This window comes from Amphiprion ocellaris, chromosome 3 (genome assembly GCF_022539595.1).
Source record: "Amphiprion ocellaris isolate individual 3 ecotype Okinawa chromosome 3, ASM2253959v1, whole genome shotgun sequence".
Taxonomy (NCBI): Eukaryota; Metazoa; Chordata; class Actinopteri; family Pomacentridae; genus Amphiprion; species Amphiprion ocellaris.
The window spans coordinates 33,367,553-33,381,626 of NC_072768.1; the positions used below are offsets into that span (position 1 = coordinate 33,367,553).

A 14,074-nucleotide genomic window follows, 5' to 3' on the forward strand; every position below is an offset into this window, starting at 1 on the left:
CACAAATGAGAAGTTTAATTCATAAGCACTGACACATACTCCCTTAGTTCTGTACATTTGGCGGATTTGATGGTAAAACCTTGCTTGATCTAGTATGACCAGAAGTTTACGGTGGCTAATGTTAGCCAATGCTAACTAAATATTACTGTGTAACTGGAACTAGTGAGTCTTGACTTTGTGGCCTTCTTCATCTTCTCTACCATGAACACTGACTATTGTCCCACCTACTGTCACAGAGATTTGTATTTGATTAAAAGTTATACTCTTTTCTGTGCAAATGTAGCTTGATGTGTTTTTTTGTAAATGAATATATCGCTGTGCACCCTAGTGGCTCACTAGATTGAGTGCATGCACTGTGGTTGTGGCCCAGGTTTTATTTAAACCTCTCAGTGCCTGAAAATGATCTTAAATCATATTAATGAGTTTTTGTATAATAAAAGCAACCGTTAGGCAGTTTTCCAGCTTGACTGCTTTGCCATGTTTGCAGAATTACAACTGGTGATGATACGAGGCGCTATTGAAAGGTGTTGAAAAAAACTATTTTTCTCTTAAATTACAGTTCTCTCGCTACATTCCTTTTACCCTCTGCCTTTACAAGCATTCCAGAGCCTGCTGCCTGCATCCCCACATCATGATGCTGCCACCACCATGCTTCACATCATGATGCTGCTACCACCATGCTTTACATCATGATGCTGCTACCACCATGCTTCACATCATGATGCTGCTACCACCATTCTTCACATCATGATGCTGCTACCACCATGCTTTACATCATGATGCTGCCACCACCATGCTTCACATCATGATGCTGCTACCACCATGCTTCACATCATGATGTTGCTACCACCATGCTTCACATCATGATGCTGCTACCACCATTCTTCACATCATGATGCTGCCAACGCCATGCTTCACATCATGATGCTGCCACCACCATGCTTTACATCATGATGCTGCCACCACCATTCTTCACATCATGATGCTGCCACCGCCATGCTTCACATCATGATGCTGCTACCACCATGCTTCACATCATGATGCTGCCACCACCATGCTTCACATCATGATGCTGCTACCACCATGTTTTACATCATGATGCTGCCACCACCATGCTTCACATCATGATGCTGCTACCACCATGCTTCACATCATGATGCTGCTACCACCATGCTTCACATCATGATGCTGCCACCACCATGCTTCACATCATGATGCTGCTACCACCATGTTTTACATCATGATGCTGCCACCACCATGCTTCACATCATGATGCTGCTACCACCATGTTTTACATCATGATGCTGCCACCACCATGCTTCACATCATGATGCTGCTACCACCATGTTTTACATCATGATGCTGCCACCACCATTCTTCACATCATGATGCTGCCACTGCCATGCTTCACAACATGATGATGCCACCACCATGCTTCACATCATGATACCACCACTGCCATGCTTCACATCATGATACCGCCACCACCATGCCTCACATAATGATGCTGCCACCACAATGAGGTCATGAAGTGACCAAGAAGCCTAATTTGGTCACATCATCTTGTGTTGAATGAGGTGGGTCACTTTAAAGAGAGAGAGTGAACATTTATGCAGTCATTTATTTTACATTGTAGATTTTTGATTAATTGACATTATTATCTAAAAGTCTCTTTTCACATTGGTATGAAAGCCTCTTTTTTGTAAATTTGTGTCCAAACAACAGTTCTAATTACACTGGCCATGATTTAGTGTTGAAAAGCAGGAAAAGGGGAAAACATTAAAGGGGGCTGAATACTTTTATAGACACTGTACTTATGAACAGTACTAGAAGTAAAAGCATTCCTTTCTCATTTTCCCCACTCTAACACACTAAAGCACATCCGTGTATTATCCAAGGTATAACTGTGCTAAGTAAATGTTCCTTCGCTGCAGCCTTGTAGATGACATTGGTGCCCTTGAGGTTTGTGTATGGTTTATCCGGTTTGTGCTTTTATCCATCTCAAGGCTGTGCATAGCTGGGTAATAACAGCTGCTTCTTTGTGCTTTCTTTTTCTACTTCTTCTGTTAGTCCTCTTCGTTCTATGTCATTCTTATGACCAGTATGTAGCTTCTACACTGTATTATTTGTCTTCCTTATTGGACTTTTGTGCCTCTGTTACACTATATCTACTAAAAGAGATCTGTTTTTATCTTCATTACTCCAGAGTAGTTGTACATTGAGGCCACATCTGAGGATAAAGGGGGAACATTTGTTACCAAAAGCTTGTTAAGGCCAGTTGGGTAGAAGAGTGACTCTCTAAAAGAACTCTTCAGATAAAATTCACCTCACCTTAAATAGTAAAGTCTGCTAAACTTTAATAAAGACAGTGTTCCTTTGGTTGTACAGTATGTCCTTGTACATCTTCACACAGCTCACTTGTATGCATTCAAATTACGTAACCACTGAAACACGAATTTTCAGCTCGTTTAGCCATTTTACAGTCGACTGCTCCACAAAGAGAAAGGGGTGCACATTATCAGGCCATTTCTGCATCAGAATATTGACCAGAATAAACAGATTATTTAGTTAAGCTGCTGCTAAACTGTGGTCTGCATGTGGCTGACCTTGTACTGCCAGCAGTGGACTGACCATTGGCCAGTAATCCATGTTGTGTGTGCCAGAAGTAGATATGGACCAGAACTAGGCAGAACGTTATTTCCGTGAGCAGAATAAGCACAGTGTGCACTAAACACTGGTCCACTTTAAGTATGCACATATCTGCTATAGCTGTACATAGCGTTTAAACATTTTCTTTTCTTTAACCTGTTGCCCTTGTTTAAATGCATGTGTTTTTGTGTAAGTGCTTTGGCTTGCTGCTTTCTCTGTTTAAAGTCTGTAAGGCCTTCGCCTTACTATGTTAAATGTTATGAGATAACATGCTGTGTACTAGTGCTACATAAATAAAATTGAATTAAAACTAAGAATATTTGCAAAAAAGAGTATTATATGGGGGAATAAACACTTAAAACTATAAATTATTGTACAAAAATTACTATTTTGGGTGGAATAAACTTTTAAAATCATAACCTGTCTGTTGGAGAGTACAATTTGGGGGTAATACATCTTTAAAACTACAAATGCTTCCACAGAAAGTAATATTTTGGTTGGAACAAACCTTCAAAACTATAAAAACTTACACAAAAACTAGTACTTTTGGGTGGAATAAACTTTAAAAACCATAACTTGTCCATTAGAAAGTGAGATTTAGGGGCGATAAACCTTTAACGTATACTTGCAAAGAAAGTAGTATTTTGGTGGGAGTAAACCATTAAAACATATTCATATATATAAGTACTTGTAAAATAAATAAATAAAGTAGCATTTTGTTTTGAATAAACCTTTAAACCCATAGTTTGTTCATTAGAAAGTACTACTTTGGTGGAATAACCTTTAAAATTTTGGATTGCTGGGTTTTCTGTTCAAAGTTTGTAAGATCTTCGCCTTACTATGTTAAGTGTTGAGATTTTAAAAGAAGAGTATCATATAGGGTGAATAAACATCTAAAACTATAAATTATTGTACAAAAAATATTATTTTGGGTGAAATACACATTTAAAACCATAAGTTGCACATTTTATTGATTGTCCGATTCGGCAGGTGGTGCAAAATTAGTATCCTGGAAATGTAGTTCTTCAACTAAAACTAGTGTTATTTTGCAGAAGGTTGTTGCAGTAGTTGCAGAAATATAATTGGAGAGTTGATCCTAGGCTGAGTTGACTGCCTCCTTCTGCTTCACCGATCGGCAGCCAGCAACGACCTCTGACAACCACAAGAGGGCAAAGCTGCTCAAAAAATGCACATCACTGCTGCTGTAATGCTTCTGGATCGCTGTGCCTGTCCGGGCCTGCACATCTGCACACTCCCTCATAATATTTAACCAAACACACATCAGTCGCTCCGTACACAAACAGCACGTAAACACGAGTTAGTGAAACTTCAGAAAAGGCGGCCTCATCTCACACCATCTGCATTTACGTCGTAAGGATGTAGGTCATCCTGCGTCTTGTTTTCAGCGCTTGTTTTCATAGATAATCATCTGTGGACTCGCCGTGAGGAGCACACTTCACTGTCGTGTTTTGATGACGCCATCACTGGGACTTTCCGGATACGTCACTCGGGGCTTCCGAGTTATTAAGCTAGCTCCGCTGCTGTGTTCATGTCGTTAGACGCCGTAAACGTTGCCGCGTCGCTCCGGAATACGAAACAAAGGACACCATGAAAACCCCAAAAGCTCCCAGCGGCACAGAAACTGTTGGAAATTAAGACGTCGTCGTCAGGAGCGACGGTCGGACCGAGAGGCGGAATGTCAACAACGCGGCCCCTCCTCGGAATGAGACGAGTCACCGAGCTAACGTGCCCGGAGCAGCCGACTAGCAGGCTCCCTGCGTCAGCCGGCAGGCAGCAGCAAGAGGCCGCCACCGTGGACGAGTTCACGGTTCTGGAGGATAAAGAAGAGGAGCTGAAATGTGCCAAGCCTCGAGTTGAGCAGGTTTTTAAAGTGACGTTCACCATTATCGGTCTGTTGGACCACACAGGACAGCAGCACGGCAGCAAAACATTACGGCAGATATGGCTGCAGCTCAGAGGCAACAGAGACGACGTGTCGAAGGCAAAGGTGAGCTTCTTTATTGCAGTTTCACTTGCATTTCTGGTGATAAACTAAACGCTTCCTCTCACTGGACTTGATTTTAGCCAATTTACGCCCAAATAACGTCTCAACTGTGACTGTTGAGCTTGTTGAACAGGTGCACCAGAGTCCTGTGATTAGCACCAGTTCTTGCTGCTCCATCACAACACATCTGACTTCTTAAAGCTAGAAAATAAAACGGCACTAGCCTTAGATAAAATCAGAAATATTCCTGTTATGTTTGTGCTTTCCTGGTGTGCGAACTTATATGAACTTGTTGTAGTAGGAGACACTGTGGCACCACATCAGCAACAGTAACAGCCCTTCTTCAGACATAATATCACCCACGTCTAGTGCTGGACAGGCATATTTTGTGAAAGTCACAGTAGTCATAACGTTCTCAAAATATTACCACAGTATTTATATTGTGGTATCTTGTCATAAATGTCATGACATTTGATTTACGTGGTTTGTAGCTGGCCTGAGAGTTCTCAGTACAACAAATTTATCAAAGAAGTCACCGCTGTTTGAGATGCACCTCAAATAAGTCATTTCAGTTTAAAAATAAATTCTAGTTAGATACAGTGGGTGTTGTCCGTTTTAAATGCTAGTGTGAACTTTATGCTTGTATTGTTAGTTTTTTTTTTTTAAAGCATTGTGACTCATTTTAGTTTCTGACACCCTCTGTTTTATGTCCGTACATTCGTTTAGGTTAAACATACTTAATTATGACTTCACGGTTAAATATACAGTAAAATAATGTGAGTTTAAGGGAGGAAACCCGAAGCTAAATCAGAATATGGTATAATCACAATAATATCGGTGCACTGGCAAGTTTGTGGGAGGCTAAAATACACTAAAGTCGACATTAAAATATAGAAAATGTATGTTGAAGTTGATATAATACTTAATATGTTAATAGAGTTAGTATAGTTGTGCGATGTCATTTAAACTTCATGAACCCATAAACGGGTAAAAGTTGTTATAGAAAGCAAAAATGTATTGTCTGCAGTATGACGAGCAAAAACTAAAGTGGGTCTGTGTATCGATAGATCGTAATACACTTTACTATTACTTACTATTACTACTTTATGTTTGATTCTCTGTTATTTCTAGGACTAATTGCAGCATTTAAACATAGACTTTGTGTGAAAGTATCCAAAAATGTTATAAAAACAACTAAAAAATATTTTAAAATTCATCACATTTTATTCTTTTTCTTTTTGAATTATCGTATAATTTACTGACATTGTTGTGTGTTTGTGTCAGACATTTTTCCCTAGAACCTGTAATTTTATGGGACTTTTGGACCAGGGGATCTCCATGTAGGAACTTATGGTGTTACATTTTTATTGTTTGAATGTGTTTGGCTTGTTCAAATTATAATGATATGGTGCAATATGTTTATTCTTGTATATTTGTGACAGGCACTTGATTTAAAGAAATCAGGATACTAAGATAATTACATTTTTTGTCTTTAAACACCTCTAAGATTCCAATGGAGTCCCAGGTCTACTCCTAAAAACTATCAGCTACAGATGTCCGTACTCCTCTAAACTTGCGAATAATATTATCAGACACAGAATTCAACTCGAAACACAGCCGTCAATTTAAAAGTCACATGAATCCGATATACATTTAGAGATAATATATCATGCTTACTCATGCAAAACAGCCATCGACATCTGACTCGCAATCTCAGTCAGATTTATTTTTTTCTGTGTGATTTCCCACTCAACATCATCGTTCACACTTCTGCATCTCGTGTCATGAGTCTCTCTGTTATTCATACCGTAACCAGCTGTTCCAAGCTCTGCCAGTCAACCGATAACGTGATGTGGAAATGGTAATTTCACCGTTGGTCTGTTCTTCTCGTGATAAGGATTACCAAGGAGTCAGCGCTGACTTCCTGCATAACCACACCAAGTGATGTTGGCATTTCCTCTAGTTTGGGAAACCACTGCCATTATTCCTATGACAACTTCTCTTGTCATCCTTTTATAATCGAAACATGTGATTCTGACCAGAATTTATTTGCAAGAGCTTCTCACATCCAAATTGATAGATGATTTATGTATTTTATTTGTACAATGTCTAAATTTGACCCCTGAATGCAGATCTTTGTGATGAGCAAATGGGGCTGTTTGTTTGTATGCGCTGCTGTTTAGTATAATCAGTACTCAATAGTGAAAGTTCTGATATCTTGGATGAAATCAAATGTGATATTACATTATAAACTGAGCAAATTTTGAATTTCATCAAATAGAAATGGATCAATTATAAGTGTAATAATTAATTATTATAGGGCTGTTTTTTTAGATAAGAAAAAAAAACTGTGGATGAAGTGAAATAAAATATTAAATCAAAGACTGAGCAACTTTTAAATTTTATCAGACAGAAGTGTATCAAGAAAAGCTGTAATGATTAATTATTATAGGGTTGGTTTTCTCTAGATTAAAAAAACATGTAGATGAACTGAAATAAAATATTAAAATAAAGACCAAGTATCTTTTAAATTTTGTAAGACAAAAGTGGATTGAGTAAAGCTGTTTTAATTATTTCAAGGTGATTTTTCTGAAATTAATAACACAAAACAACATGTGCACGGTTTGGGAATTTGATATCTGGTACTTACAGTGTGAGTAAAAACCAGAAAATGTGTCACTGCATACTCTGGTAATCCTCAGACTTCTCTGTCATAGGTTTTATCCAGAAGTCATATTAGTGGTTGTTTCATTTTCTTGTCCATAGATAACATTAGGACTGTAATTTCAATATATTTAGTTTGTATCTTCCGGGACCTGCCTAATGTGGTGGCAAATGAGGAATTTCTACATTTGATTATGTTGGCACAGGTTGAGCTTTTAGGTGTACTGTAAGTATTGCTTTCGAGGGGTGTGGGACTGTCTGCTTTTTGTTGGTGATAGTACTCAAGAATGTGTAGTATTTAGTTAAAAAAAAAAAAACACATAAATACTTACTAATAATACCTTAATCTCAGGAACTATAACTTTTTACTTTAAAATCAACAAAAACTAAGTAAATCTACTGCAACTTAAGTAGAATTTGCATCCAAATTTTTAAACTAAGCTAGAAACCAGATGTCTTCCATTGTCTTTCTAGTAGGGGTCTCGCAAGGTTACCTCATCCCTAGTGGTTATTACTGAGAACCAGCGCTACAGGAAACTCGTTTTAGCGGTAGATTCATTTTAGTAGCCCAAATATTCACGATCAGGTTGTCTTTCAAGTCTGATGTCCTCCATTTTTCTCCCACCTTGTCATTGTTGAGTCATTTTACATTGTGTGCTTGGATTTTTGTTTTCACGGCACAGTAATGCTATTGAAATGTGACATAGTATCTGTAAGGAAGTTACCGCGCCCACCTGCAGCTGATTCATCCAAATATTTGCCACAGCCAGGAGATTCCCTGAATTAATGACAAGCGTTTAGTTTCAGCATGTGTCAGCTTTTACTGCTCTAAAATGAGTTGTGAGACTGTAATGTGTGTGTGCTTCTGAATTATGAAATGGGTATATACATTTTTATTGCTTAATGTCATTTATTCAGAATTTTACAGAAATCACAGATGCATTTTTAGCAGCATTTGGTAACAAGATTGCCATGGAGTCTGTTTGACTTCTGTAGTAACTCAGATAGTTGATAGTTTTTATCTTTTTTTAGTACTTACTCACATTGTTCAAACTTTGTAGAGTTTGTCAAGCTACAAAAAAATACTCCCCTCATATATGGTAATTACAGGTGTTTAATTATTGATGCTGTTGTTCCCTGAAATGCAGTGACAGTTGTATTTCTTCCTCATCGTGCAGGAATATGTTCGAGGACTGTGTGACCCAGAACTGCAGAAAGAAGAGCGTTACCCGGTGGACATGCACTGTATCTTCGCCGGCGCCCGGGGGCTCTTTTTGGACAGACTCATCCGGGACACGAGCGCTGAAGTTCTGGTACCTGAACCGGGCCGTCTGCGGCTCTTGGGTCGGGCTGAACCGGTCGTGATGGCCCAGAGCAGAGTTCAGCAGTTTGTAGCACTATTCCAAGTACGGGTCTACAATTCTCTACACTCCTACATTTTCATTTAGCAGACGCTTTTATCCAAAGCGACGTAAGCAAGGATGTAGTCAGGAGAAAACAACCTGGAGAAGTGCCATAAAACAAGTTCAAGTGCGATAATAGGACCATGGTGTCTACAGGCAGTGCAGATGTAATAGGATTTTTAGGGTCCTAAATATATCATCAGACAGATATCATGAACTCATTTAATGAACAAGAAATTCACTGATTCATTTTCACCAATAAAATGGCAAAAATGTTATAACTCCTGTATTAAAATGTGAGAATTTGCTGCTTTTCTTGATCTCACAATAAATACATTTCAATATTAGCACAACTCTATTGAAAAACAACATATTATTAAGTCATTTTTTTTAGACAGAAGATGTCAAAATTGTGATAACTCCTTGATCTGAAATGTGAAAATTTGTTGCTTGTGTTAAATATTATCTGGTTTTGAACTGTTAGTCAGAAAAAAATAAGACATTTGATGGAGACACATTGGACTCAAGGATTTTGTGATATTTTACTAAAATATAGCGATAGGGAAAATTTGATGACCTCATCCAAGTGATTTTTCATGCATATATTTTCAAATGCCCTGATTTAAGCTCCTTAAATGTGGAGATTTTATGCTTTTATTAACAATACATGACAGTAAATAGAACATCTTTCGGTTTCGGTCAGTTGTTCCGATAAAATGAAACTTTTGAAGTCATCATCATGGGTTCTGGGAAATAGTCATTAGGAGTTTTTATGGCATTTTCTAAACCATCAAGTAAGAAATCAAATCAGGAAGTTGAGAACTGATAATGGAAATTGTTATTTGAAGTCCTATTAAATAGAAAAGAGAGAAATATTCTCTAAGTGACAGTATATGGTACGAAATCCTCAAATCTATGCTTTTGTTTTCTGTCCAGGAGAAGCAAAGTCTGCCAAGTGACAGAGAACCGATGGTGAAACGAACGTTCAAGTCCTTTGTGGAGGAAAGGGATGATAAGTACACTATGGAGCTTCTGCTGCTGCCCAGCGCCCTGAAGGAGGAGCTACTGGGGCTGGTTCACAGCCCCACAAGCACTAACACATCTTCTCTGGTTAGTGTGCACCTTTTTTAACCTGATTTATAGCAGTTAAACATAACCACAGCGTCCAGCAGAAACTCGAATCGCCCCGGGGGCCTTTGGATAATGGTAGCAAATTTAGAAAAAAGTAAACTGTCTCTCCTGTGGGATTGTAACCATACTGCTTTATGAGCTGTAAGCGGCCTGTGTGAGATTTTAAATGGTTGTCCCGATGCTTCGTGGACCATCGCTACACTTAAAAATGTGGCAAACTCGGCTGTATATGTTTCCTTCCACAGCTCAGCTGTAAAACTGCACATTCTGGGATTGAATAAGTTGGTGTAAGTTGCTGCTAAGGCGTGAAATTGCCCAACATTATTGCAGTGAATTTACTTCCTGCTTTTTATTTTCAAGATCTGTTTGTAAAAAGGTGTAGTAAATCTTGCTTTGAAAGGTTTCTGTAGGTATTTAGAAGCAGAATTTTAGCAAACAAGTGACGCAGTTTTCCCAGGTGTCCTGATTTGGTTCTTCTTACCAAAACAATCTCTGGTTTTGGTAAGAAGAACCACGTAGGACACACAGGGAAGTACAGTATGAGCAATGGCGCATTCATGTTTGAAGGGAACTTTTACAGTACTTTCCTAACCGAGATTGATGCCGGTGTGTTTCCTTTCCCAGGCTCTGCTCAGCCAGGCGCTACATCCTAGCGTGACAGAGGTCGACCAGGACCGATCGCAGAGTAGCACCCCTGTGACGGAGCTTTCCAACCGCATCCTGGACACCAGCTTCGAGGAAAGAGGGACGGCGGCGGCATCATCTGTCACCGGGAAAGCAGGAGGTGGGATCGGTTTAGGCCCCGAGGCCGTCCTGCTTAATGGCACCCGGCCTTCACACAAGCGGCGCTCATCCGAGAGCGAGACTCGGGATACAAAGAGACAATATTCCCTGGAACGAAGGGAGGAGTCACCGGAGAGAGCAAGGGAGAGGGAACGACAGCGGGACAGAGAGGGTCGAGGAGGCAGCAACAGCTGTAGATCCAAAACCCCATCAGCTTCATCGTCCCTCTCCTCCTCCTCCTCCTCCTCCTCCTCGGCTAAAGCGAACACAGTGGTCGGTCAGATCATCCTGGACTCCAGTGAGGGCGTCTCAGACGACGGAGAGGCAGTCAGCCCAGAAACCAACCTCCGCTGTCTGGTCAATTTTTTCAGGTAAAGATCATAACAGTTAGAAATGTTTGCAAAAGAATCTGTCATTATTATATTAGAGCTGTCAGGAATTAGCTACAACATGTGATCCTGAGTGATCAACAACTCCACTGATAAACAACAACTTAATTAAGGATTTTCACACATAAAATTTCAAAATGTGACAATTCAAGGTCCTGAAATGTGAGACTTGGCTGTTTTCCTTGGTCTTATCTGATTATATGGTTTTAGGCCATTAGTAGGACAAAATAAAACATCTGATGGAGTCACCTTTGACTCGATGTTAATAATAACAATAATAATAACAGTAATAATAATAAGACATTTTATTTGAAGGCGCCTTTCTTTCTCATATCCATATGTGCACATTACAAATTTATAAACATTAAAAACAATAGAGACAGGGCAATTGGCATCAGATGGAATATGCAGCTTTGAACAGATGTGATTTGAGTTGTGGTTTGAAATGGAGGAATGAGTCCATGTTTCTTAGTTGGGGTGGCAATGAATTCCAGAGACGGGGAGCAGAGCGGCTGAATGCTCTGCTCCCCATGGTGGTGAGACGGGCAGAGGGGACAGACAGGTGTATAGATGAAGAGGATCGGAGGGAGTGGGAACATGGAGGAGGTCGGACAGATATGAGGGGGCGAGGTTATGAATGGTCTTGAATGTTAACAGGAGGATTTTGTGTTGGATGCGGACCTGAACCAGGAGCCAGTGGAGCTGTTGAAGGACAGGAGTGATGTGGTGGATGGAGGGAGTCCGAGTAATGATACGGGCAGCTGAATTCTGGACCAGTTGAAGTTTATGGAGGGATTTGTGAGGGAGGCCGAAGAGGAGTGAGTTACAATAATCCAGAGGAGAAGTGAGGAGGCTGTGGACAAGGATGGCGGCAGTGTGGGGGGTGAGGCAGGGGTGGAGATGATTGATGTTTCGTAGGTGGAAGTAGACCGACAAGGTGATGTTACTGATGTGAGATTGAAAAGATAGAGTACTGTCGAGGTTGACACTCAGACTCTTAACCTGGAGGGAGAGTGAAACGGAGGAATTGTAGTGTAAGAAAGTTTTGTGATGAGCATGTTTTACTGTTGTCAGTAACAGGGGAAAGAATCACTGGATGTACCCCTAATGTGGTCTATTTAAGTCTAATTTTGTTCTGTTTTAAAACAATGCTCACATGTCCGTAGAAAACAGAAATTGTTGTGATTTTCGTCATGTCCATATTGGCCATAAAGAAGGAAGACATTCTGTACCAAAAAAGCATAAAAATGTTTACGTGTTACAAATGCCAGTTTTAGTTAGTTAAATCAAGTATGTCTTCATATTTAAAGATTTATGTAGTGTAAAATTTTCTGTGTGTGAAGTTTCCTTGCCGAGTGGCTATTGTGAAATATTAACAAAAAGAACAAATCTTTATTGTTTCTATCTCAGAATGGAGTCACTACACTTGTCTAACTTATCCTCATGGAGCTTTAGATGAAACTTTTTCACAAAACAAGGACCATGGATTTTGTCCTGCATCTCTGAAATTGCTTTAGGAAAACTGACTTCATAGCCAGTATAGACAGCCATGTTTAACTCTTTTAATGTACATATGGGCATGTGAGTGTAGCTTGAAGTCAAAAATGTGAACTCATCCATTAACCCTCTGAACCACAAACAGTTTGTGGGTGTTTTTTTCTTTGTTCATGTCACATTTTTACTCACTGTAGGCTCATTTTCATTGCAGCATGGAGCTCTGCACCTCTATGAATACTGCACAACTGTTACTAGAAGTAGAGAGAACTTAGAAATGTTTATTTTTAGTACAACCAAGTTATAATGCCATAAATAAAACTAAATAGATATGAATTTCTTTGATTATTATTATTCTTTTATTTATTTATTATGTAAAATTACGAGAAAAAAACATGAATCAATATGTAGAACATTTTTCCAAGTGTCCACAGACATTACCAATATGGGAAAAATATTGGCTCTATATACTGTAATTAATTTACTAGTTAAGATTTTTAATTTGTTTACACAGTCATCTAATAATTTCCAATTTGCTCTGTGTAAACACAGACTGTAGTTCAGACAAAAAGTCCCTGAGTTTCTGTCACATGACTGTTGGTCACAGCTGAGTCACTAATTGCAGTGCAGCAGTTGCACTGAGGAGAATTTTTTGTTTCTGACAGTGTAGTTCATGCTGAGGCTTAATCTTTATTTTAAGCCAATTTTAAGTAAGACAGTTAGGAAACTGGGATTTCCATAAAATATTGTGAATTTAAGTTTACATTTGGTTAATTTTTCCAAGTTCAAGGGCCATTTGAAGGTTGATAATCCAACAGTTCTTTCTGTTTTTATAGTTTATTAGCCTGAGGACTAAGCTGTTTTCTTGCTTTTTTGTTATTTAATTATTTATATATTCATTTGGTTATTTAGTTATGATAGAATACCTTTCGGATTTTGAGGGCTTCGAAGGTTAACACTTCTCTTGCTTAAGACTGAAACACTGTCAACGCACATTTTCTCCAGAACCATGGGCTACCAGCAAGAAGTGGTGGAGCGCGTCGTCAAGGCAACGGGACAGACGGAAGACACCTTCCTCGTCCTGGAAAAAATTGTGGAGGAAACCAAACGTTGTGAAGAGGGGTCAAAAGGAGGGGAGAAAGAGAGACGATTGAACTCTGTGCGTAATTCAGACGCTCCCTCCTCGTCATCATCCTCCTCGACAGTCTCTCGCTTCAGAGAGAAGGAGCTGAGCAGGACGTTAGTGGATCCCGGCAGGTCCAAAGAGAACATTAAACCCAACCAGCATGGGAGCAGTAGCAACGGGTTGGGCCACCGGAGGCAGTGCAGCGGTAGCGAGACGAGCACTCAGCAGGTATTCTAAAACTTTTAACAGTATTTCTAGACAATCTTAGAGCCAAGCGGTGTAGATGTAATGTGTCACCTGCCTTTGTATGATACATTTTTTGATAACACCAAACTATTTATTTATCATTTCTCACATCACCGTGACCTCATGTCACATTTATATCTTTGACATCTTATCTACCGTGACACATTTGTTCTCCTGATTTTGT

At 39.4% G+C, this 14,074-nt stretch overlaps 1 protein-coding gene across 2 annotated transcripts in view; it reads left to right on the forward strand.

The window, feature by feature from the left end:
- Positions 1-4,086: 4,086 nt before the first annotated feature.
- Positions 4,087-14,074, forward strand: part of n4bp1 (nedd4 binding protein 1) — a 29,016-nt gene continuing 19,028 nt past the window's right edge. The window contains exons 1-5 of one of the 2 annotated variants that reach the window (XR_004847351.2): positions 4,087-4,657; positions 8,497-8,724; positions 9,658-9,831; positions 10,477-11,006; positions 13,524-13,872. Coding sequence is in view for 1 of the 2 variants with exons in the window: in XM_023270560.3 (XP_023126328.2) it covers positions 4,346-4,657; positions 8,497-8,724; positions 9,658-9,831; positions 10,477-11,006; positions 13,524-13,872 (1,593 nt within the window). In the remaining variant the exon portion in view is untranslated. The remainder of the gene's footprint in view (positions 4,658-8,496; positions 8,725-9,657; positions 9,832-10,476; positions 11,007-13,523; positions 13,873-14,074) is intronic. The other variant, XM_023270560.3, reaches the window with a different exon arrangement.